General features: G+C 46.8%; 2 protein-coding genes across 2 annotated transcripts in view; one reads left to right on the forward strand and one right to left on the reverse strand.

The window, feature by feature from the left end:
- The window catches only part of LOC307217044 (cytochrome P450 2J5-like), a 28,332-nt gene extending 12,820 nt beyond the window's left edge, over positions 1 to 15,512 (forward strand). Inside the window, exons 5-9 of the mRNA XM_079978057.1 lie at positions 6,779 to 6,955; positions 8,607 to 8,748; positions 9,811 to 9,998; positions 10,431 to 10,572; positions 14,740 to 15,512. Coding sequence (XP_079834183.1) covers positions 6,779 to 6,955; positions 8,607 to 8,748; positions 9,811 to 9,998; positions 10,431 to 10,572; positions 14,740 to 14,927 — 837 coding nt within the window. The 3' untranslated portion in view covers positions 14,928 to 15,512. The remainder of the gene's footprint in view (positions 1 to 6,778; positions 6,956 to 8,606; positions 8,749 to 9,810; positions 9,999 to 10,430; positions 10,573 to 14,739) is intronic.
- Positions 15,513 to 20,956: 5,444 nt separating this feature from the next.
- LOC307217049 (cytochrome P450 2J4-like) overlaps positions 20,957 to 25,813 on the reverse strand; it is a 62,521-nt gene continuing 57,664 nt past the window's right edge. Inside the window, exons 6-9 of the mRNA XM_079978062.1 lie at positions 25,613 to 25,754; positions 23,513 to 23,700; positions 22,888 to 23,029; positions 20,957 to 21,719 (exon numbers count right to left, since the gene is read on the reverse strand). Of these exons, the coding sequence (XP_079834188.1) occupies positions 21,532 to 21,719; positions 22,888 to 23,029; positions 23,513 to 23,700; positions 25,613 to 25,754 (660 nt within the window). The 3' untranslated portion in view covers positions 20,957 to 21,531. The remainder of the gene's footprint in view (positions 21,720 to 22,887; positions 23,030 to 23,512; positions 23,701 to 25,612; positions 25,755 to 25,813) is intronic.

The raw sequence follows: 25,813 nt of genomic DNA on the forward strand, positions 1-25,813 counted from the left end.
TGTAAGGGGGTTACTTGTGCGTAAGTTGCCTTCAGTTTTAGTTATATTGCCTGCCCAACCATGCTTTGGCTGACAGCTCGCACTCCGTGACCGGTCAGTCACTTGCAGAATCCGTCAGTGGGCGTTTCTTGAACCTCTTCCAGCATAAGAGCTGTTTGACGCCTAATCTCCTCCTACTTTCCCTGCGCGGAACTCGTCTGCGCAAGTACGGGGAAGGCAGGGGCGTGTCAGCGCTCTCTCCACTAGTCTCTGGTGAAGGGTCTTGGAGAGCTGTCTCCACTTCCTCCATCTCCCTCTCTTCTCTACTGGTGTTACGCTGAATTCCTTCCCCCCTGCTGGTCCCCTCTCCGGCATCGCTCTGGAGCCCTGCCTCCGCCTCTCGCTCTGATGTCAGTTCCCTGACATCCACCTCCCTCCCAGGACCCCCTCCACCCCCGGCCCGACCCGGTGACGTAACCTTGTTCCCCTCTTCAGCCGACGATGCAGGGAACCCCCGAAAGGAGCTGCTGTCGTCATCAGAGGACTCAAACCTCACTTCCCACCCGCTCTGATTTCTTCGCGCGGGACGGGCTTCCCAGTCTGATTCCTCCTCTCCTGACGCTTCTCCTCCTTCCTCTTCGGAAGCTGGAAAACCCGCAAAATCCTCCTCCTCATCGGTGGTAGCAAATTGCTCCTCCCAGAATCTCTCCAGGGGTTTGGGCTTCCTCGGATACCTGTTGTGGAACTCTTCCACCAGATATCCATCATATATCTCTCCTGCAGGAACCCACGTGTTTTCAGATTCGGGTTCTCCCTCCCACGCTACCAGGTACTCCACCTGCCGCCCCCGCCATCGCGAATCCAGGATCTCCATCACCTGGTGATGGTGTTCCCTCTCCTCCACTTGTGGGTGTGTGAGCCCTTCCCCTACTTCCCCCCGGGCCCTCCGCTCCCCCCTGTACGGTGAGAGCAGTGACCTATGAAACACCGGGTGGATTTTCATGCTGTCTGGCAACTTGAGCCGGAATGCCACCGGGTTCACTTGGTGTGTCACCTCAAAGGGCCCCAGCAGTTTTGGCCTTAGTTTCTTACACCCTCTCTTGAAGGGTAGGCCTTGGGTGGATAACCACACCCGGTCCCCCACCCTTATAGTCTCCCCTTCCCAGCGACGTTTGTCTGCTTGCCTCTTGTACACTTCCTTGGCCCTTTCCAGGTTCATCTTAAGCTGCTGGTTCAGGGCTTCCATTTCTTCCACGAACTGCTCTGCTGCTGGTACACTCCCCCCTCCCTCCCCCCTCCCGGGAAAGGCTTTGGGGTGACACCCATAATTAGCCATGAACGGGCTCATCCTGGTGGACACATGCTCGGCATTATTATACGCAAACTCCGCCAGTGCTAGCTTCTCTACCCAATCGTTCTGCCTCTCGTTGACGTAGCAGCGTAGGTATTGCTGTAAAATGCTGTTCGCCCTCTCTGCTTGCCCGTTGGTCTCTGGGTGCCTCACCATCGAGAATCCCACCTCCACCTGCAATAAGTTCATGAGCCTCCTCCAGAACCTCGAGGTAAATTGTTTCCCTCGGTCTGAGATAACTCTCGAAGGAGCTCCGTGCAACCTGAAGATGTGATCCACAAACAACCGGGCAGTTTCCTCTGCCGTTACTGCATGTGAGCACGCTATAAAATGGCACATTTTGGTTAGCAGATCTACTACTACCATGACTGCTGTCTTCCCTCTGGATTTCATCTGTCATGAAATCGATAGACACCACCTCCCATGGCCTTCCCGGTGTGGGTAACGGTTCCAGTAGCCCTGCCGGGGCAGCCCTCTCCCCCTTGGCCCTTTGGCAGCGGTCACAACCACGTACATACTCTCGTACATCTTCCCTCACCCTTGGCCACCAGAACTGCCTAGTAACCAGTAACATAGTTTTGTGTTGCCCAAAGTGCCCCGCTGTTGGGTTGTCGTGAAGCTGTTTGAGCACCCTTTCCCGCAAGGCCTCCCCGGGCACATACATTGCTACCTTATAGTACAGCAGTCCTTCCCTTTCCTCAAAGTCTCCCTGGTTTCCCCTCGCTTCCCTGAGTTCTCTGATTCTGGTTTGGGCGAACTCGTCCTGGCGAATCAGCTCGGTCAGTTCTCGTTTCCCAACCAACGCTCCCCCACACACCCATCGTTCCTCTGGGAACACGTGTCTTACTTCCGGTGGTCCTTCACCTTCCGTGTACTCCGGCTTCCGGGACAGTGCGTCTGCCCTCACATTCTCTTCTCCCAGCACGTACTTGATCTCAAAGAAGAACTTGGAGAACTCCTGTGCCCATCGAATCTGTCTCTGGTTGAGCACTCGAGCCGTTCTCCAATATTCCAAGTTCTTGTGATCTGTGCACACCTGAATCTTGTGCTGAGCTCCTATTAGTAGATGTCTCCACTGCCGAAAGGCTGCGTAAATTGCTAGCAGTTCGCGATCATACACTGTGTAGTTTTGTTCCGATTTGCTCAGTTTCCGCGAGTAGAAGGCACACGGTCTCCAGGTGTGTTGGCTCCCTCCCGGTTGCAGCAACACCGTTCCTACCGCCCGGTCTGATGCGTCTGTCTCCAGCCTCATCGGCTTCTGCAGATCCACGTGCAGGAGCTGTTCCTCTGAGGCGAACGCCTTCTTTAGCCTTTCGAAGGATCGTTGGGCACTTTCAGTCCAGACGAACTTCTTTTTGCTACAATCCGTGATGGGTGCGGTCAAGTGGGCGAAGTTCTTGATGAACTTCCGGTAGAAGTTGCTGAACCCGAGGAACCTCTGCACATCCTTCCGGGTTTTTGGGGTCTTCCATTCCAGCACCGCCTGCACCTTGCTGGGGTCCATGGCTAGGCCCCTGTCCGATAGCTTGTATCCCAGAAATTTCACTTCTCTGGCGTGAAACTGGCACTTCTCCAGCTTGACCCACAACTGATGCCTCTGCAGCCTCTTCAGCACTTCCCTGACGTCCTGGACATGCTGTTTTTCATTGTCCGAATAGATCAGGATGTCGTCCAGAAATGCTACGCAGTTTTTGTACAGCAGGGGCCCCAGCACATGGTGCATGAAGCTTTGAAAACAGGCTGAGCCTGACTGTAATCCAAATGGCATGACTAAGTACTCAAAGGCCCCTAGGGGGGTAAACATGGTGGTTTTCTATTCGTCCCCCTCCCTCATTCTAATCAAATTGTATGCTCCCCAGAGGTCCAGCTTGGTAAAGATCTTCCCCTTCCTTACCCGAGTTAGAATATCATCAATTCTGGGCATTGGGAAGGTCACGGGTTCCGATACGAGGTTCAATTTTCTATAGTCCACGACCAGCCTAGGCTGATCCGTGTTTTTTTTGTCCACAAAGAACACAGGGCTGCCCCCCACTCCCTTAGATTCCCTTATGAATCCCCTTTTTAGGTTCTTGTCAATAAAGTTCCGCAACTCCTGCATTTCCCGATCCGACATGGCATACAGCTTACCCACTGAAAGCTACGCCCCAGGGAGTAGGTTGATTTGACAGTCAAAGGGCCTATGTGGTGGCAGCCTGTCCGCCTCCCTCTCGCTGAAGACCTCCTGTAAGTCCGCGTACTGTGGCGGCACCTCTGCTCCCGGCTTCAGTGTAGTTGCTGCCACTCTGGCCAACCTCCCCCAGGGCTTTCCCCCCCTAGACAGTGTTCCAAACAGTGCGCTGACCCGAAGGTGACTGTCCGTTGATGCCAAGCCACCACTGGATCATGTAGCACTAGCCAGCTCATGCCCAGTATTATCGGGGGTCCAGCCAGTGTGGCCACATGAAAGGCAATGGTTTCTGTGTGTCTGGAAACCCTCATCCTCATTGGTGGGGTTTGATGTGTCACCTCACCTCCCAGCATCTCCCTGCCATCTATCGTGGTGACCGGTAGGGGAAAATCAAGTGGCAGCAGGTGGAGTTGGTGCTCTAGTGCGAACTCCTTGCTAAAAAAATTGCAAGAGCTGCCTGAGTCCAGCATTGCCTTAACCTTGGCTGGGTGTCCATTTGGGAGTTCTCACACCACCTCTATCGCTATAGACGCCTTGGGTGGGTCTGGTGGGGGCACTTCCGTTAGTTGCTGGCCTGGCTGCTGCGCCCCCCTGTGGGCAGCCAAGCGTTGGCATTTCCCTGCACCTTGTCCTCCGCCCCCTCCTCCTCACTGCCAGCGGCCCCCACCATCCCTTGCCAAGCCTTTCTTTGTGGACAGACCCTGGCAAAGTGTCCCGGCCGTTGGCAGAGGAAACACTTCTTGGTGCTTTTGGACGCCTTCCCCTCCCTTTTGAATCCTTGGTTGGCACTCGGAGCCTCGCGCACGCGCGCCCCATCGATTTCCATTGGCTCAACGTCCCCGGAGGGCTGCTTTGGCATCTCAGGAATGCGGTAGTCGGGGCAACTTTCTCCTCTCCCTTCCCGCCTTTCCAAAGCGTGCGCTTCCTGCCGAGCTCCTATCGCAAGCGCAGCTTTAGTCAGTTCATCCATCGATTGCGGGCGGGGCGCGCGGGAGAGCTCGTCCTTCACGGTTGGGGACAACCCCTCCTCAAACAGCATCCGTATGGGCAGGTCATCTAGATCCCATTCAAGCCGGTGTATCTGCATCGCAAAGCGGGACCAGTAGTCTCTAACACATAGATCCCCTTGCTTGCATCTCATCAACTCCCGCTGGGTGACACTCTCCCCAATTTGGCTAGAATACATTGCGTCAATCGCCTGGAAGAACTTCCGGACGTCCCTCATGGCAGCATTCTGCGTGGCCATTAGGGGCCTGACCCATTCACGCGCGCCATCCTGAAGCTGCCCCACGATATACGCCACCCTCTCTGCGTCGTCAGCAAAGTCATCGTGCTGCAGCTCCAAAGCGTACTCTATTTCCGTTCAGAACCCATTATAGTCCTGAGGCTTCCCCTCAAACTTGTGTACCAGTCCCGGCACCTTCTTTGCCACTGGGGTGGGTCTAACCTGTGCATCCTGGGTTCACCTCTCATCCAGCCACGCCGTCAGCAGAGCTACATGCTGTTCCAGCTCCCGGTTCCTCTTCACCAGGTCCTGCACCCCCGCAGCTTGCTCAGCTGCCCCGGCACCTCCAGTCTAGCTCATGGTCCCCCTGCCTGCGCACAAGTAACTTCAGTGACTGACGGACTGCTGCAATGGTTGTAAGAGGGTTACTTGTGCGTAAGTTGCCTTCAGTTTTAGTTATATTGCCTGGCCAACCATGCTTTGGCTGACAGCTCACACTCCGTGACCGGTCAGTCACTTGCAGAATCCGTCAGTTGGTGTTTCTTGAACCTCTTCCAGCATAAGAGCTGTTTGACGCCCAATCTCCTCCTACTTTCCCTGCGCGGAACTCGTCTGCGCAAGTACGGGGAAGGCAGGGGCGTGTCAGCGCTCTCTCCACTAGTCTCTGGTGAAGGGTCTTGGAGAGCTGTCTCCACTTCCTCCATCTCCTTCCCTTCTCTACTGGTGTTACGCTGAATTCCTTCCCCCCTGCTGGTCCCCTCTCCGGCATCGCTCTGGAGCCCTGCCTCCGCCTCTCGCTCTGATGTCAGTTCCCTGACACTTAGCAATGACAATGAAGATGGCGTCCATGGTGAGGCCCCTGCAGCCAGCCTTGGCTGGAAATTTTTAAATGAAAGAGAGACCAGCAACTCAATCACTATCCCTACTGCTAAGGAAAGCAGCTTCCTTCTGTATAATCCATTTTTCATTTTGGTACACACCACTTGACTGGGAAACTACAGGCAACTTTATATCAGCATACTAGGTGCATTTGGAACAAGGAATTTTATTAGTGTGAGCAGTTTCTGAGCTCTGGGTATAGTACTAAGCCTAAGATTTTAGATTAAAACTGCAGAATGGAAGGAAAGGAGGACTTTATCCTGGCTCCTCACTTCCAACCTCTCTCTGAAGACTGGAAAGGAGACTCTCTTAAGAATATTAGGGGGTCAGGTAGGTGAGCATGGCTTTGTTTTCTGCAGTCTTCAGATGAGGACTAGACCATGTGAAAAATGAATATAAGATTTTAGCTGTGGTTAATTCATTTTCAGCTTTGTATTCTTTTTATTAAATAGGCACACCTAAACATTCCATTGCTGCACCCTTAATCTAGGTTTAAGGTGCCATTTAGCTCGGAGCTTTCATATCTCAGTTTCTAACACTGTTTTATATTAGTCCAAGTTTTATTTTCTAGCTCCTTATATATTCAGAAAATGTAATTGATCATGAAAAAACGAGGAAGGAGACAAACAGGGAAGGAAGGAAAACATAATTCTTCAAGGTTTAATTTTTTGAGATGAAAGATCAGAAATACTGGACTGGTGAACTGGGGGATTTAATAAATAAAATTATAAATTAAAATAAATGGAGAAATGCACATTTTGAATGATGGCTTTCTTTCCATTTGTGTATTAGGCAAATTTGGTTTTAAATGCGAGCTTACTTGAATTCCTCCCGCACCCTATTCTCCACCCACCCCCACCTACCATAAAAGGCCACTAACTTGTTCCAGGAGGGGTCCCCTGATTGTGCCCAGTTTTGGAATGATGCCTGGGAGCTGGAAAAAATATTTTGAGAGATAGTTTTCTTTCACATTTTCAGCTAGGGATAATTCACAGAATCCAATCATTGGGAGATTCCAGAAAAGCGATAGACACCTTCCTTCTTCTTAGTGAGAAACTAATATGCTTGCCCTGAAGAAGAATGCAGATCATGTTTTCTAAAGTGCTAATCCAAAGCACAAAGGGTGTGACCAAGCTTCCTCATGGTAATGGCAGCATTTCTGCTATCTTTCCTTTAGCTTTATGAAATGTTTCCATGGCTCATGAAACATCTCCCAGGGCCCCACAAGAAGGCCTTGTCCTGCCTGGAGATGCTGCTTTCATTTGCAAAGGAGGAGATAGAGAAGCATAAGGAGAATCAGTCTCTGCATGAGCCACAGGATCTCATTGATTTCTATCTACTTCAGATGGAGAAAGTAAGTATCAGCTTTGAAGCTGAATACTGCTCATCCAAGGAATCTTTATATTCCCTGTTATAAGTGAATACTAATCTCTTGCCTGGAAACCAGTATCTTTTCCCCTGGATCTCAGTTGTAAATGGCATTGAGTTCTCGCTAAATATTCTTCATATTCAATTTAGTTGCTAAAGTGGGTTGACACCCATCCATAAGCATCTATAGAAATGGCTAGGAAATGTGAGCTTAAAGGACTGGAAACTGAAGTGTGTTAAGGGGTCTTGCTTTGGAGCATTCCTTCTGTACATAAATTATTTTGGATTGATGTTCATCTGACGTTCAAATGTGGACTGAAAAAACAGAAAATCCTAAACAAAATGCTCGTAAACTAGAGTATGACTTCAAATCCCTGTCTCATCTATCGTCATATACTAGAAAGGACAAATATATATTCATCTTTCCCTCTGTGAACAATGTTTATCATAATGACAAACGAATGGTTAAATATGTTTAGTGGTAAGTACCATATTGCAACAAAATTGTCATCTTTTTATGCCAATTATGTGACGATTATTTGGTGAAAAACAAAGGCACGACCCTTATGTGAGGAAACTGTTTTTATTAACAAACATAATTATGTTTCTATTGCTTATTATTCTATTGCTTGAACAATGTTTATCATAATGACAAACGAATGGTTAAATATGTTTAGCGGTAAGTACCATATTTCACCACATAATTGTCACATTTTTATGCCAATTATTCTTTTTTAAAAAAGGAGGGTGCAATGATTATTTGGTGAAAAACCAAGGAACAACCCTTAATTGAGGAAACAGTCTTTATGAAGAAACTTAATTATGTTTATAATGCTTATTACTTGTTACTGTTTTTGGTGTGATTAGGATGCTCAGAATATGTGTGAACAGGTACAGGAAGGATAATAGGTAGTCCAAACTGGGGCAAGGCATTCTCATGCACGCTTAGAATGCCCGGTGACCGTTATGTGGTGAATGCTTTGGGGCTGATTTTAAGGCTTGAAAAAAGGAGCTCGACTATTATATGGTGGTGACCATTAGGCAGTGAAATACGGTAGCACATATTTTGAATATCTGCTGCCAGAGTTTCCGTTGGATCCCTCTCTTCATGCCCGTATTGGGTTATTATGCCAACTCACAGATCCTGAAATCTAGCACCAGCAGCTACCGCTGTAAATACAGGAAAGTGTGTGTGGGTTTCATTTCATAACCAGCTATGAAGCACAGGGCCGGCCCATCCACGAGGCAGGCTGTGAGAGCTGCCTTGGGCAGTGGAATGCCAACAGGAGGCATCTCTGGGGGTGTGCTGCCTAGCCAGCTGCTAGTGGAGAAGCAAAGGGGACAGCTTCTGGCAAGATTTCACCAAAATCTTCCAAGATCTCACCCAGCCCCTGGTTGTTGTTGCCACTTTGTGGGCACTGCTGTGCAACCCAGGTAAGGCAGGTGGCAGCAACTGTATGGCGATGGTGGCAACACCTTCCCATTTCATCTCAGGCAGTGTAAGAGGACACCCCAACACTCATGAAGCATGTGTGGGTGGTATGGTAATAAGTGGGGGAAATAAAAGAAAGTAAGTGCTGAAGGACAAATTGTTATGAGTGTAAATGATTTGTCACTTTCCCCATTTTCAACACCAGAGCAAGAATGACCCAGAGTCCACCTATAATGAAGAAAACTTGGCTCGGTGTATTTCTGAGCTCTTCATAGCAGGGTCAGACACAACCACCGGTTCTCTGAAATGGGCACTTCTCCTCCTGGCAAGTCATCCAGATGTCCAAGGTGAGAGAGGAGAGCCAGGGCTTCTCTTGATCACTAGGGTGGACCATAATTCTTTAAGGGTTTCATATTGGAAAGAGTTAAACGTGAGTTTATGATGGAAATTATGGAAGGCAAATGTTATTGACTTTCATGACTTTCATGTCTGGAAAGATCACTTTCCCCCACCAATATTTTCCTACATAGTTTCTGTAACATATAAATTTCAGAAGCAAAAATGTAAAATGCCCAGAATGCCCTCTCCCCACAGGACATTTCCAGTCTATGATTACTGGGACAGGTAGAGATGGAGGGTCTGAATGTGTAATGGAATTGGGATAGGAGAGGGTTGGTGCAGTGGATGGGCCTCCATTGTGAAACTAAGGTTGGCATTTCGAATCTGCATGACAGGTGAGCTCCTGTTGCTCTGTCCCAGCTTCTGCCAACGTAGCAGTTTGAAAGCATGCCAGTGTAAGTAAACAGGTAGTGCTGCGGTGGGAAGGTAATCGGCATTTCTGTGTGCTCTGGCACTCATCATGGTGTACAGTTGTGCCAGAAATGGTTTAGTCATGCTGGCCAAATGACCCGGAATGCTATCTGTGGATAAATGCCAGCTCCCTAGGCCTGAAAGTGTAATTAGCGCCACACCCCATACTCTCCTTTGATTGGACTTAACCATCCAGGGGTCCTTTACCTTTACCTTTATATGAGTGATGCTAGCCAAAGATCAGGTGAGGAAATGAGGATTAATGAAACTAAGTAGGAGATATTGAGGGCAGGGGGTTTAGAACACACACACAAAGACAGGAAGCCTTAGATCCCAGCCCTTCAGCAAATCCAGCCAGCTCTGGTAACCAGAAACAACTGTGATGAGCTTCACTTTCAGCCTTTTCACACCTGGGATCTAGAGAGGGGAAGAACCATGTACACAGACTTGAGCTCTTTGGAGGACCAGGTGAGCTAAAAATGCAAGAAACTGGGACTCATTCACAGAGATTTATGGAATATGGTCAAGGGAAATAAATGTCCAACTGAAATAAAATGCAGTATTCACAATAAACCTTCTGTTTCCATCATTCTCTTCAGATAAAATGCACAAGGAAATAGAAGATGTCATAGGTTCTGCTCACTCAATCTGCTATCAAGAGAAGAAGAAACTGCCCTACACCAATGCTGTGATTCATGAAATGCAGCGCTTTAAATACGTCAGTTTTTTGGGGTTCCCTAGGCAATCTACAAAGGATTTCAAGCTGCGTGGTTTTCTCATTCCCAAGGTATAAGAGTATGATACAGCTGCACTCCTGTAGCCCAAGAACAAAGAGCAGCAAAAGGCTGCATATTGAGAGATGCTGCCAGGCATATAGGAACTTCCTGTCTAGTCAAAAATCTGAAGGGCAAGAGCAGGAGCTCCATCTGCAGACATGTTTCACCATTGGCAAGTGCCATTCCATGGGGCATTTGAGGCAGGGGAGGAGCATGTAGTATCCAGAGGTCTCAGCCTGCTTGTGAGCTTTCATTTTAAAAGAGGTGGCAGAAAGTCCTCTTGTACAGAAATTTTGTTAAGGTGAAGAATACAAAGCCACCCCCCAAAAAAAATAATAAAAAATCACACAGGTCTCTGCAATGCTTAGTCTCGGGATAGTGTGGGACAATCCTGAAATGTGTTGATCTGAATGCATTCCAAATCACTTGTTTCTTATTTGCAGGGGACTGTTATTGTTGCCGATCTGCGCTCTGTTCTTCTTGATCCAACACGATGGGAGACACCTGCAGAGTTCAACCCAAATCATTTCTTGGACAAGGATGGACAATTCGTGAACAGAGAAGAATATCTGCCATTTGGTGCAGGTAAATGCAGAAGACCAAGCTATGTTGTGATCTGTAGATGTGCTTATCTGTCTGCTTCCAGGAAATGACACCAGCAGCAGCACAGGAGGGAGTGGGCCAGAGCAGAAGGAGCATCTTTCTGGCTGGAGTGGCACTGCTGGTCAGCAGAATGGGGCAAGGCACTGGCAAGTTAAGGGGATCTCTGGGTTGGTGGCTTGGGACCAGAGCCATAGCTAGGTGATATTTCGCCCCTGACAGAACTGTCCAGATTTTGCATCCTAGGCACGGACCAATTAGCTCTTCTTTCCCCCTCTCCTCCATGCCTCACCCGTTCAATTCCTCACACACTTCACCTTGTATTGAATAATAATAATAATAATAATAATAATAATAATAATAATAATAAATTTTATTTATATCCCGTCCTCCCAAGCCAAAGCCGGGCTCAGGGCAGCTAACAACAATAAAACAGTACAACAGTACAACACAACACAACACAACACTCTAAAATCATTCATTATAAAATTAATTCAGATCAGACCAATGGCAACCATTGGGCCAGAACTCCGCGAAGATTGCCGAAGGAGGGAGTCAGGCTGTGCCCTGGCCAAAGGCCTGGTGGAACAGCTCTGTCTTGCAGGCCCTGCGGAAAGATGTCAAGTCCCGCAGGGCCCTAGTCTCTTGTGACAGAGCGTTCCACCAAATCGGAGCCGCAGCCGAAAAAGCCCAGGCTCTAGTTGAGGCCAGCCTAACCTCTCTGTGGCCTGGGGCCTTCAAGATGTTTTTATTTGAAGACCGTAAGTTTCTCTGTGGGACATACCAGATCTGCTATCTTTCACAGAAAATACAATATTTAATTTATTATTTCTTAATAAAAGGTTTCATGGTCTTAACTCCTTTCTGCATTGCTGATTTGGGCAGTTGACCAACGTTTTCCTTTCATTTTTTAAAATCAAGTTTTATTGAAATTTTATACGTAAGTCACAATAAAAATCATACTAAACTAAAAGGGAAAATAGAAAAAAAGATGAGGAAAGGAAGTAAAGAAATAAAAGAAGAAAAGGAAATTACAAAGTCCTCTATCAAGAGTAAATCTTCACCCTTATTCTGCACACAGAAAAGTGAGTCCTCCCAGTTCTCACTTGGGAGCTAGACCCTCTTGCCCCAGCTTCTAGCCCTGGGCTAACCTCTCTGCCCTTCCCCTCACACAGGGTCCTGTTAGAATTCCTGCTCTGTGATTGCAGTCATGGGATTATTGTCCTGACAACAGTTATGGGCCCAGGAATCGGGGTCACAGACCCAGTGCCAGCAGAGGAAGAACCGGGGTCTGTTTTTATCTCGGTTGGAATCTCCTGGAACTGGCAGTGTGAGGCAAGCCTCTTCAGAGATGGAAGGGAAAAAAGCTGTGAGGAGACACACTGTGAATAAAGCCTGTGCTTGAAAATGAAAGTAAAGGCAGGCCGGACTGTTTTGTGCCAAAGCAAGTGGCTCGTGCACAGAAGAAGGCAAGGAGCCTTTGAAGTTCTTGCCAGGCAATTAAGGCCGGCAGAAGAAGGCTTGATTTATAGCCGTCTGATAAGGACAGTAAAAGGTTGTTCCATCTTGAACTAAGCTGTGGAACAGACCTTTTGGAAGGGTAAAAATCAAGTCCTTAAGTTAAATTGAGGGAAGCGAAAAGTGGCCTGATGCGGCAGGACTTTGACAAGAATGTAACCATGATTTATGTATTACAAAGGGAGGACATATCCCGATGCTTCTGAAGCATTTTCCTGAGAGGAGAATGGGAGTGGTAGAAAGCAAAAGTTGGATTCGTGCTGCGGCAAGACTTTGCCAAAACAATAGCTGGGGTGATTCCTGTTCCGGAGGGAGGATTGTCCAGAATGGAAGTATTAGAAGGGGATCTGGCTACGACGTCATTCCAAGCATCACTGCAACCAGCAGGTGGCACTGCTAAGGTCAAAGCAGTGGAAAGTTGTTCATGTGAGAAGTTTGGACAGCTTCCAGAAGTCAGGAAGGCTTGCAGCATTTCTGACAGGCGACATAAAGCAAGGCCAGAGATGCAGAACTTCAGCACAAATTTGGTGACCAGCTGTTCCAGTGCAGAGGTGCAAGAATCTTTTGTGCTAGATTCTGAGGTGGAGGCACACCTTTGTGGAAGATGGAACTGGTTCACCACGTGTATGCCACAGAAGGATCCGATCCACCAGTTGAGTGGAGATTTCTTGGAGGTGCACAGCACCTGGACCATGGAACTGAAAAGCTGTAACGTTGTGATGTCTAACATGGCTGTTCTGTTTATGGCAACAAACACAATGCAACCATCCAGAAGAATGAAAGCGACATTATAAATGGCTTGTTCTTACTAGGTTGTGATGTTAATATAGGGGGTGGTGGGAAGGTTGGAGAGACATGTGATGTTATATCTGATAACCATTCTTTTCATGCAGGATGTGTGCATGGGTCTCCCAGTACCTGACACGAAGATGGTCAGGTGTACCAGTGCTCAGGACAAAGCAAAAGGGGGAGGCAATATGGGTATCTTGCAAAGGCACCCTATTGGTGATGATGACAATGACAAGGCAAACCCGGAAAAAGCCAAGATGCCAATGGATGGATTTGACATGTGGGTTCCAAAGTCACAGAGCAATACGCTTGGCAAGCATCGTTTGCAAGGCCTTTCCCTGGATTCAGACAGAGTTTCTGATGGGAACTGTGACAAGATAAACCCGGAAAAAGCCAGGATGCCAAATGGATGGGTCTGACATGAGGCAGGAAGCAAAGATTCTTCTTGGGGCAAGGCTTGTACATAGTACTGAGGCCTGATGCCAAGCTGATTTTACTCACTGGGGATGTTGAGTGCAGTGCAGAATGGGAGGAAAATAAGGGTATTTTCCAAGGCTACCCCACTGTGGAAGGCTCTGATACAGAGTCTGCTGCTGATGCTAACACTGAAGTAAGTTCCACTGATACAGTGGGGGAAATGCGCCAGGTGCACAGATCAGGAGGAGCTACAAAGGGTGAAATGCCCACCAGGTATGCTCAGGAGTTTGCTAACACAGCTGTTGCAGATTTAGCTGTGGTTAGTGGCTCGACGCAGGTCTAGAAATCTGAAGTCTTGAAAGGGGCACAGGGTTTGTCCTCTAGGGACGGGAAACCACGCCCAAAGGCTGTAAGGGTAGACACTGTTTCCTTGGAGAAGGAAGCTGGACCACATCCAGAGGCCGTGTGTGCCAACACTGATTCCTCAGAGAGGAACGTGGCTAGGGTTCTAGTCCCAACAAAGTCAGGTGTGAGACTTCCTGATAGTCAGAAGGGCTATGACGCCAAGACTAGTCAGAAGTGCAAGATGGTAAGGGCCAAGGCCAATCCAGTTGCAGGTAGTTCCAAGGGTGGAACAGGTGATACAGGGGTATACTGTGTGTATGACATCTGTATGGTTGCTGCAGTTACACTGATGACTACAACACAGTGCATGAATTGGGGGAGGATGTTAGAATTCCTGATCCATGATTGCAGTCATGGGATTGTTGTCTTTCACATGACGGTGTATGTTTTGACTCCAGAGTGGGAAGTGCTGGAGACAGGATGTTTGTGTTACTGTGTTCTGTGAAGTGGAACTATTGTCCTTTGTTCATTCTCTTTGCTGTCTGATGCTAGAGAGAGAGGGAGCCATGTTGCAGTGCTCTGTGTGTGTTTATATGTGAATAAACGTAGATTAGCCAAATGCTGAGTTGCTGAGGCCTGTTACGCAAGCTGCGAAGACTCTGCAGATCTCTAAGTGTGCCGATGTCTGCTATGATGTTCGGGCTGAAGAAAGCTTTTGAAGCTCCCGAACGAACGACCAAGAGGGAAAGAACATGCCAGTCGGGCATGTGTCTCTGCCAGAGTTCTACTCGAGTGTAGGACAAGCTCCTGACAGGCCCTTCATCTGTATTCCATTCCCTTCCTCATTGTATCTTCCTTGATATGAGATAGGGAACTTCAAATTACAGAACAAAACATAAGTATAATAAGAAGAAAGAAAGGTTAGCACTGACCAGGCTAGGAAATTGACAGCAGCTTTGATGTTTTCCCTAGCCTATTTCTAGTTTCCCAAAGGGTTATGTGGAATGTTAACAGCAACAAAGCAATGAACACTGGAAAGTAAATTATTGCTCACTTACTGCCTTCTTCATATCTCCTCTTCAGGGGCTCGCATTTGTTTGGGAATGCAGCTGGCAAAGATCGAAATATTCATCTTCCTGACCAGCCTGCTGAGGGCATTCAGTTTTCAGCTGCCAGAAGGAGTCAAAGAACTCAATCAAGAGGCTATAATAGGGATTATAGCACATCCCCATCCGTATAAACTCTGTGCAGTTCCCCGCTGCAACACATAAGAAAATAGGAAAATATTAGAAGCTGCACCCCTGCTTCCTCCACTTAGCAACCCCTTGGCCACTCCTGACACATGAACCCCCTAGAATTTCCCCTTCCCTTCCCATCTCATCCCATGCAGCTACTGAGGTCTCTTTTCACCTTCGCAGCTCCATTTCTGAAGCCAATTCTCTCTTATTTTCTGCAGCTCTGCTTTGCATCCATTTTCCCCTTCACCCCATCTCCTCCATTTCTTCAGGTCCTTTCATGCCTCTGCTTTCATTTTCACTCCTCTCCTAATGCCTCCTTACTCCCTCCTTTTTGACAACTTCCTTTGCATCCCCATTCTTACTCTTGCTCCCTTTTCTCCCCCCTCCCCCTTACTTTTATCAAATCTCCCTAACATACACATTCCCACACCTCCTCCTCTCTCCCTCTTCTGCAGCCTCCTTACAACACCACTCCCCATGCTGAGAAATGTTATTGTATCTTTAAGATGAGTAGATTCCTAAGAGCAAGACTGTCAGCTTCTCCAGTTGAAGAAGACTAAGTTTCTTTGATGGATACTGTGCATGTGTGCTTGTTAATAAAATATCTCTTCTAAATCAGTAAGTTGAACCTGGAACTTCATGTTGAGGACCACACAAGGTATCAGGAGTGAAATACATTGTGTGGAGGCACTATGGGATATTTGAAGGCTTCACATCCTTTATCACAGTTAAAGAACGGGAGAAGTTTAAAACAGATGTTCCCCTGACTTCCACTCTCCTTTCCTTCAATGGCAAAAGTTTGAGTAAAATGGAGATGGAGGAAAGCTGAGATAACTGTGGCTTTAAAATGTAGCAGACCCTAGAATAATGGAGGGATGGAAGAACACTGAGCAAAATAGTAAAGGGTAAAGGAGCCCCTGACCATTAGGTCCAGTTGTGACCGACTCTGGGGTTGTGGCGCTCATCTCGTTTTATTGGCCGAGGAAGCCGGTGTACAGCTTCTGGGTTATGTGGCCATCAGGACTAAGCCGCTTCTGGAGAACCAGAGCAGCGCACGGAAATGCCATTTACCTTCCTGAGCAGTAGCTACTTATCTACTTGCACTTTGATGTGCTTTGAACTGCTAGGCTGGCAGGAGCTGGGACTGAGCAACGGGAGCTCACCCCGTCACGGGGATTCGAACCACCGACCTTCTGATCGGCAAGTCCTAGACTCTGTGGTTTAACCCACAGCGCCACCCACGTCCCATACTGAGCAAAATAAGCAGTGCTTGTTTTCTTTTTTTAAAAAAATTGGTTAGGCATACTCTCATTTTGACTCAAGAAAATTGGGAAAATCAATACAGTAAATGGGCAAAAGTACAAAGATTCAGAAAATGATTAGGAGTATGCATACCCCTGCATCCCCTGAGGAAAAAAAATATTAATATTTCTACCCCGCCCATCTGGCTGTGTTTCCCCAGCCACTCTGGGTGGCTTTCAACAGAACCTTAAAAACATAAAGCTACAAACATTAAAAACTAGCCTAAACAGGGCTGCCTTCAGATTTCTTCTAAAAGTTGGATAGTTGTTTATTTCCTTGACATCTGATGGGAGGGTACCACTACCGAGAAGGCCCTCTGCCTGGTTCCTTGTAACCTCACTTCTTGCAGCGTTTTGTGTGTGTGTGTAGTAACATAGAGAAACAGCAGAGATGGGTTTATAAGCAACCACCCAAAAGCTAACAAAACAGAAGAATGAAATGGAAAGTGGAATTAAAGAGGACAAATATACTTTGGAGAACAATATGGATGAAGGATTGCCAGAACAGAAGGATGAAATGGTGGAGCTGGAGGCAACAGATGGTGTAATGAGGAAGTCCTTCAGAAAAGGTGACTAGAGGACTGAAACAGTCAGATGGTGGAGTTGTGATGTTGGAGGAGTGGAATAAGTCATGGATCAGGGGTCGGCAATCTTTTTCAGCAGAGGGCCAGTCTACTGTCCCTCAGACCTTGTGGGGGGCAGGACTATATTTTTTTGGGGGGGAAATTATGAATGAATTCCTATGCCCCATTAATAACCCAGAGATGCATGTTAAGTAAAAGGACACATTCTACTCATGTAAAAACACGCTGATTCCAGGATCATCCGTGGGCCGGATTAGAACGTGATTGGGCCGGCTCCGGCTCCCGGGCCTTAGTTTGCCTACACATGCCATGGATGAAGAGAAAAAGGAGTCTGTGCACAACTTGGAGTGAATTCAGAGAGGAAAGCTATCAAACCTCTGGAACTTTCCTTGGAAAAAGAATGGAAAAAGAAAAGAATTGGAAAAAGAATTTTTACTTGCAATGCCTTCACTTGATAAGCCTTTTGTTAGTAAGCCAATCGTTTGCTGCTCTTGGAAGTGTTATGAGAATTATAAGGTCTAAGATATAAAATAAATGTACCAAGCAAACACATACATAAATATATAAACCACATGTCTGAAACAGTACAGGAAAAAAGTCCTGGAACCATTTTGTCTCTCCCAAATTGACCTCAAATATTTCTCTGCAAGGAGGGAGGAAATGGGAAAAAACCTCCCTATTGTCTCTTTACTCACAAATCCTGCCTCAACAGCTCATTTAAGATATCAATAGGGTCAGCCTGTTGTGGTTGTGAGACCCTGTTGCAACAGTTAATAAAGATCAGGCTTACTAGCTGCTTTGTTTCTCAATATTCTCTGGTTTGCCTCTGTTATTTTTCTCTTACTGACAGAGACCCTACAAAAGGACTCTATATATGAGCTCTTAGGTACCCCATAAGGGAAAAGGAGCAGTTTTGTTCTTATAACAGAAGACAGGGAAGTGGAAAAAACTGTTGGTTAACAGGCCCCCTCGGGGGAGGCTGGCCCCCCTCGCAGGTTCCTGGAGCTTGTTTACCGGTGATCTTCCTGGCTGGCATCCCCGCTAGTCCACGGTAGATCTTGATAGGCGACATTTCCAAGCGTGGAAAATGTACACCTCCTCCCTTCTTGCATCCCAGCAAGGGAAAAGGAGATAGTCAGAAAGTCTATTTACATCTTGTTTATTTCTTACTTTACAGCACTACAGAAAACATGTCTGATCAGTTCAGACTTCTTCAAGCAAGAGACTCAAACTTCCTTTACGTACGCAACAGGAAGGTTTCATATTACACTCTTCACAAAGCTCTGAGAAGCCTGTGAACTTGCGGGAATATTCTTTCCCACAACTAGTCACATCATTTGATGTAAACAAGCTACCGGTCTGCAGCTGCGTTGCTCTCATATACTGACAAAAACTTCATGCCAAAACACACTAAGTGGTGTCTCAGTGCTTTTCACAAGGAGAGCAGTAACTGCTGCTCTTTTAATCCTTTAGTCACAGGATTCAGTCTTTCAAGAGGTAGGTTGTTGGCCTCCTCTAACTATTCAGTTTCTGGATCAATACTCCAGAACTCTGGCTTTTCCCCTCCTGTATGCACATGCAGTGATATCTTGGGTTACAGACGCTTCAGGTTACAGATGCTTCAGGTTACAGCCTCCGCTAACCCAGAAATAGTACCTCGGGTTAAGAACTTTGTTTCAGGATGAGAACAGAAATCATGCTCTGGCAGCATGGCGGCAGCAGGAGGCCCCATTAGCTAAAGTGGTTCTTCAGGTTAAGAACAGTTTCAGGTTAAGAGTGGCCCTCCAGAACGAATTAAGTTCCCAAGGTACCACTGTACATTAGTTACAGTTCAAATGTCTTCAAGGGAGGGGGAGTTCTGACTGCTTGCTTAGGGCATCTTGTGAGCTTTTCTAAACACAATTCTGGGCTCAGAAACCTCCCTCCCCTCCCTCCATCCCTTTGATGCTTCTCATGGAGAGAAAGTTAAGGGTGTAACAAAAAGCTGGCTACTTCCAAAAAAACTCAAACACAGCTGTTTTGACAATGGAACTTCCCTGTACAAAGTTTACAACGCGTTGAACTGAAACACTTATTTGATGTGTATTGATCTAACCCTGCTTTGCAGGGTAGGACTCAAACCAATGGCTTCATGTTACAAGAAAGAAGTGTTGGAATACTGCCAAGGAGACAGAGGCATCAGGCAGCCTTCCACGTCGTCTCCGGACGATCTCCCAGTCTCCCGTTGGAACAGTGTGAGTCAATTAGCGACACGAGCCTCAGACACATTCCAAGACTCATGCACGCCCTTTTCAGCAGTCTCCGCAATGGAAGATTCACCCAGAAGAGTATATTTACAGCTTTATTCAACGTCGGTCAGAACAAAGGAAAAACATGACTGCTTGCATCCATGTCGAGGAAACAGCAAGAAAAAAAGCTATATACAAAACGGAAACTCCCAGTGAGCACAGTGCTGGGAGTAAACAGGCATGTGACACACAACAATCAGGCCTGACTCTTTTAAGGTGGAACGGAAACTATATCCTAACAAGAAGATTCTGAAATAAACACACAGAAAAACTTTCTGACAGCAAGAGCTGTTTGACAATGGAACAATCTCCCTTGGAATGGTCTCCCCAAAAGCTGGCTACTTCCAAAAAACCCATGAAGCTGTTTTTACACTGGATTTTTATAGAAAAGCCTCTGGTTTTTTAAATAAAAGTTATTTTAAACTTTTTTTTATGTATGCAACAACAGCTGCACAAATGCTGTTAGCCCAGAGTTAGAAAGAAGATAAACTCCCTAATAGAGAAGAATGCCAAATTAAACTGTTGGACTATGCCGAAATGGGAAAATTGACTGCAAAGCTCAGCAACCAAGAAGACCAAAACTTCAATAAGGAATTGGAAAAATGTATAATTTATATTGGAGACTACTGTAAGTAGTTGAAAACATTAGCAGGATTGCAATAACACTTGTAATGTAACGAGAACTATGGAGACAATGGAGTTATAAAAAACATGGATTACAGATAAAGATGCAGTAGAAAAGGTTTAATAACAGAACCCACGGAGGGAAAGGTGGAAAGTCCAGAGATTTGGAGGAATCTTAATTGTGGGTGTGTGTTGTGGTATTACTATAATTTTATATTGGTAAAACCAAATAAAAATTATTTTAAAAAGAAAAAGAAAAAAGGATAGTGAAAGTCAGGGGAACGTCTGTTTTAAGCTTCTCCCTCTTTCATTTGCTTGGACAGGCGGAGTCCCCAGATCCCGAGCAGTCCCCCCCCCCTGTCATGTGGAATAACGACTCAAGACAACATGCTATGGGATTAAATTGGCCACAACTATATTAAATTTCAAATGTGGGTAGACCTTGGCTCAGGCATTGGGCGTTCTCCCTCCCCAGTCCCCAGCCGGGGACCTAGGGAGCATCAGAGTTATCCAGTGTGTGGGGGGGGATGGGCCGGCTCTGGAGAACATATATTCAAGCAGAGATAGCCGCCCCCGTTATGACGACGCCGCAGGGGAGAGAAATGACAACCTTTCGGCGTACGGTCAAAGCCTCCCTTCAGAAACCCCTTTAACGGGGAGCCTTGGTATCGCTGCCACAAAGAGGAAGATGGACTAAAGGATTCCGCCCAAGGCCTGATACCGCCAAAGTTGTGATGTTTTGCTACAGGAAAGGCGAAACCAGCCAATGCAGGGAAATTCCTTTCCGGCCCTTCAACAGTGACCTTAACGTATCAGCGCCCGCATACCTGTGAAGAAAAGTTAACCTGCAAAATAAGACATTAACTGAGGGTGGGTAGGGTGGGAGAAGCTCTGGAGCCAAGTGAGGATTCCCAGGTAAGATCCTCCCTCTATTGTGTGGGCAGGTAATCCCTCCCCTACCTGGCCTGGTCTCCTTGGCAATGCCTCCCCCAGGTGGGATTGGACAACTGACTGAGGTAGGCGGAGACTTCCAGGTATCCCACCTGAGGGAAGGCAAAGCCAAGCCTATGCTGATGGAGCCGCTCCAGATCCAGGGGCTGCGCGCGTCCATGCAAAGGGCGCCCCCCGTTTTAAGCGGGGAGCGGTCATTCTTAGCTGTGATAAAGGATGTGAAGCCTTCAAATATTCCATAGTGCCTCCACACAATGTATTTCACTCCTGATACCATGTCTTGTCCTCAACATGAAGTTCTGGGTTCAATGTACTGATTTAGAATAGATATTTTATTAACAAGCATACATGTACAGTATCCATCAAAGGAACTTAACCTTCTTCAACTGGACAAACTGACAGTCCTGCTCTTAGTAGTCTGCTCATCTTAAAGATACAATAACATAGCATGGAGTGTGGGTTGAAAGGGGGCTACAGAAGCAGGAGAGAGGAGGAGGTTTGGGAATGTGTGTGTAAGGGAGATTTGAGGAAAGTAGAGGGGAGGGGGAAAGGGAGCAAGAGTAAGAATGGGGATGCAAAGGAAGTTGTCAAAAAGGAGGGAGTAAGGAGGCATTGGGAGAGGGATGAAGATGAAAGCAGGGGCATGAAAGGGCCTAAAGAAAAGGAGGAGATGGAATGAAGGGGAAAACAGATGAAAAGCAGAGCTGCAGAAGATAAGAGAGAAGTGGCTTCAGAAATGGAGCTGCGAAGGTGAAAAGAGACCTCAGTAGCTGCATGGGATGAGATGGGAAGGGAAGGGGAAATGCTAGGGGGTTCATGTGTCAGGAGTGGCCAAGGGGTCACCGAGTGCAGGAAGCAGGGGTGCAGCCCCTAATATTTTCCTATTTTCTTATGTGTTGCAACGGGGAACAGCACAGAGTTTATAAGGCTGGGGATGTGCTGTAGCCCCTACTGTAGCCTCTTTACTGAGTTCTTTGATTCCTTCTGGTAGCTGGAAGCTGAATGCCCTCAGCAGGCTGGTGAGGAAGATGAATATTTCGATCTTTGCCAGCTGCATTCCCAAACAAATGCGAGCCCCTGAGGAGGAGACAAGAAGAAGGCAGCAAGTGAGCAAAAATTTACTTTCCCGTGTTCATTGCTTTGTAGTTATAAACATTCTCCTTAATACTTTGGAAAACTAGACATAGATAGGATAGCGAAATCATCAAGGCTGCTGTCAGTTTCCCAGCCTGGTCAATGCTAACCCTTCTTTCCTCTTGTTATACTTATGTTTTGTTCTGTAATTTGAAGTTCTCTATCTCATGTCAAGGAAGATACACTGAGGAAGGGAATGGATTGAAAATGAAGGGCTAGAAACTGGGGGAAGAGGGTCTAGGTCCCAAGTGGGAGCTGGGAGGGCTCACTTTTCTGTGTGTAGAATAAGGGTGAATATTTAATTTTGATAGAGGTAATTTGCTTTCTTCTTTTCTTTCTTTTCTTCCTTTCCTCATCTTTTTTCTATTTTCCTTTTTAGATTGTCATGATGTATATTGTGTCTTATGTATAAAACTTTCAGTAAAACTTGACTTAAAAAAAATGAAAGGAAAACTTTTGTCAACTGTCCAAATCTGCAATGAAGAAAGCGGTTAAGAGCATAAAGTAATTTTCCTGTCAGACTTATCTCACATTGGTAGGAACTAGATTTCTGAATGCTGTATGGAAAAGCACATGAATCTGACCTTTGGAGAATTTGTAAGTTAGCAGTGATGATGTCTGCTGAATTTCTGCAGGAATAATATTCTTTTGATTTCAGAGTAGGAGAAGTAAGGAAGTGGCATGGTTTCATCAGTTCTGAGTGTGCTTTCAAACCAGGCTAAATAGTACCCCATGAAAAGATAGCCTTAGCCTTGCTGCATGAAAAGAAGTTGGATGGCTTACAGTGGTGATGTGAGATGGGGAACAGCAGTATCCTGGTCTGGCAGTGCTGCCCCTCTCAGGGACAGGGCAGGGGTGGCAAATGTTGGGAGGTCCAGATGGAGGCCACATAAGTGTATGTGCATGTATGGGCCCCAAGCCACCATCCCAGAGATCTCCTTACTTGCCACTGCCCTGCCCCATTCTGCTGGCCAGCAGTGCCACTCCAGCCAGAAAGACGCTGCCTCTGCTCCGGCCCACTCCCTCATGTGCTGCTGCTGATGTCATTTCCTGGAAGCAGACCAGTAAGCCCATCTACAGACCACAACGTAGCTTGGTCTTCTGCATTTACCTGCACCAAATGGGAGATATTCTTCTCGAGCCACATATTGTCCATCCTTGTCCAAAAAATGATTTGGGTTGAACTCTGCAGGTGTCTCCCATCGTGCTGGATCAAGAAGAACAGAGCGCAGATCGGGAACAATAATAGTCCCCTGCAAATAAGAAACAAGTGACTTGGAATGCATTCAGATCAACACATTTCTGGATTGTCCCACACTATTCCAAGACTAATCTTTGCAGAGACATGTGTGATATATATATATATATATATATATATATATATATATATATATATATATATATATATTTGGGGGGTGGTTTTGTATTCTTCACCTTAAAATACTTTCTGAATAGGCAGGAACACAAGAGGACTTTCCCCCACCTCTTTTAAAATGAAAGCTCACAACCAGGCTGATATCTCTGGATACTTCAGGCTCCTCCCCTGCCACAATTGCCCCATGGTATGGCACTTGCTGATGGTGAAACATGTCTGCAGATGGAGCTCCTGCTCTTGCCCTTCAGATTTTTGACTAGACAGGAAGTTCCTGTATGCCTGGCAGCATCTCTCAATATGCAACCTTCTGCTGCTCTTTGTTCTTGGGCTACAGGAGTGCAGTTGTAGCACACTGTTATACCTTGGGAATGAGAAAACCACGCAGCTTCAAATCCTTTGTACATTGCCTAGGTAACCCAAAAAAAAGGACGTATTTAAAGCGCTGAATTTCATGAATCACAGCATTGGTGTAGGGCAGTTTCTTCTTATCTTGATAGCAGATTGAGTGAGTAGAACCTATGACATCTTCTATTTCCTTGTGCATTTTATCTGAAGAGAATGATGGAAACAGAATATTTATTGTGAATACTGCATTTTATTTCACATGGACATTTAATTCCCTTGACCATATTCCATAAATCTCTGTGAATGAGTCCCAGTTTTTTGCATTTTTAGCTCACCTGGTCCTCCAAAGAGCTCAAGTCTGTGTCCATGGTTCTTCCCCACTCTAGTTCCCAGGTGTGAAATTTTTGAAAGTGAAGCTAATCTCAGATGTTTCTGTTGGCTGGATTTGCTGAAGGGCTGGGATCAAAGGCTGTCTGTAGTGTGTGTATGTGTGTGTGTGTGTGTGTATTCTCCATCCCTGGCTCTCAATATTTCCTACTTACCGTATTTTTCGCTCTATAGGACGCACTTTCCCGCCTCCAAAAATGAAGGGGAAATACGTGTGCGTCCTATGGGGCGAATGCAGGCTTTTGCTGAAGCCTGGAGAGCGAGAGGGGTCGGTACGAAGCGACCCCTCTCGCTCTCCAGGCTTCAGGAAGCTATCCACAAGCCTTCGGAGCCCGGTGGGAGTTATATATGCTTTTGCAGCTGCATTATATATATACTTTTCCAGCTGCATTGGCTCCCAGTGGAGCACAGGGTCAGATTTAAGGTGCTGGTTTTGACTTTTAAAGCCCTTCATGGCCTAGGACCCTTGTACCTACGGGACCGCCTCTCCTGGTATGCCCCATGGAGGACCTTAAGGTCCATATATAGCAACACCCTGGAGGTCCCGGGGCGTAAGGAAGTTAGATGAGCCTCAACCAGAGCCAGGGGCTTCTCAACACTGGCTCCGGCCTGGTGGAACTCTGACTCATGAGACCAGGGCCCTGCAGGATCTGATTTTTTTCTGCAGGGCCTGTAAGACAGAGTTGTTCCACCTGGCCTTTGGCTCAGAATCAGTTTGATTCCCCCCCCCCTCTTTTTTTTTAATGTTGTATCTTAATCTTTCAAATTGTATTTTAATCAACTTGTTTTATATTATTGGTTGTTAGCCGCCCTGAGCCTGGTCTTGACTGGAGACGGCGGGGTGTGTGTGTGTGTGTGTGTGTGTGTGTGTGTGTGTGTATATATGTAATGAGATCAGGGGTTGCTTGTGCGTAAGCCTGGCTGCCTTAATCACTGGCAGAATCTGTCAGTGGGCGTTTCCTGAATTTCTTCCAACATAAAAGCTCTTTAACAGAAAGTCTCCTCCTTGATTCCCTGCGCGACAGCTTTCTGCGCAGAGTGGGCGTTCCAAGGGGAGGTCCTGAGCTCTCTCCACTGGTCTCGCTGGAAGCGTCTCTGAGCCTCACCTCCTTCCCTTCTTCTTCAGCGGAAACTCTCCCTCTCCCCCTGCTGGTTCCCTCCTCAGCATCCAAGGGTCTCCCAGCATCCGAGAGCCTCTCCACCACCCTGAGCTCCGATGGTAGTTCCCTGACAATATATATATTACATCTGGTGCAACTGGACACCATGATGAGTGCCAGAGTGCATGGAAACGGTGTTTACCTTCCCGCCGCAGCAGTACCTATTTATCTACTTGCACTGGCATGCTTTCAAACTGCTAGGTTGGCAGAAGCTGGGACAGAGCAACGGGAGCCCATCCTGTCACACGGATTTGAACTGCCAACCTTGTAATCAGCAAGCACAAGGGGCTCACTGCTTTAGACCACAGCGCCACCCGTGTCCCTCATGTAGTGGAGCACGGAGAGGCAGGAGACCCTTGGGGTCCTTTCCAACCCTACAATTATAGGTTCCATAAAAGTGGAGGGGGGGGGAGAATGAGCTTTCCACACATGAAAGTCATGAAAGTCAATAACATTTGCCTTCCATAATTTCCATCATAAATTCACGTATAACTCTTTCCAATATGAAGCCTTTAAAGAATTATGGTCCACCCTAGTGATCAAGAGAAGCCCTCGCTCTCCTCTCTCACCTTGGACATCTGGATGACTTGCCAGGAGGAGAAGTGCCCATTTCAGAGAACCGGTGGTTGTCTCTGTCCCTGCTACAAAGAGGTCAAAAATGCACTGGGCCAAGTTTTCTTCATCATAGGTGGACTCTGGGTCATTCTTGCTCTGGTGTTGAAAATGGGGAAAGTGACATGTCATTTACATGCCTTACAATTTGTCCTTCA

Source organism: Podarcis cretensis, assembly GCF_951804945.1.
Source record: "Podarcis cretensis genome assembly, chromosome: 5".
Lineage (NCBI taxonomy): Eukaryota > Metazoa > Chordata > Lepidosauria > Squamata > Lacertidae > Podarcis > Podarcis cretensis.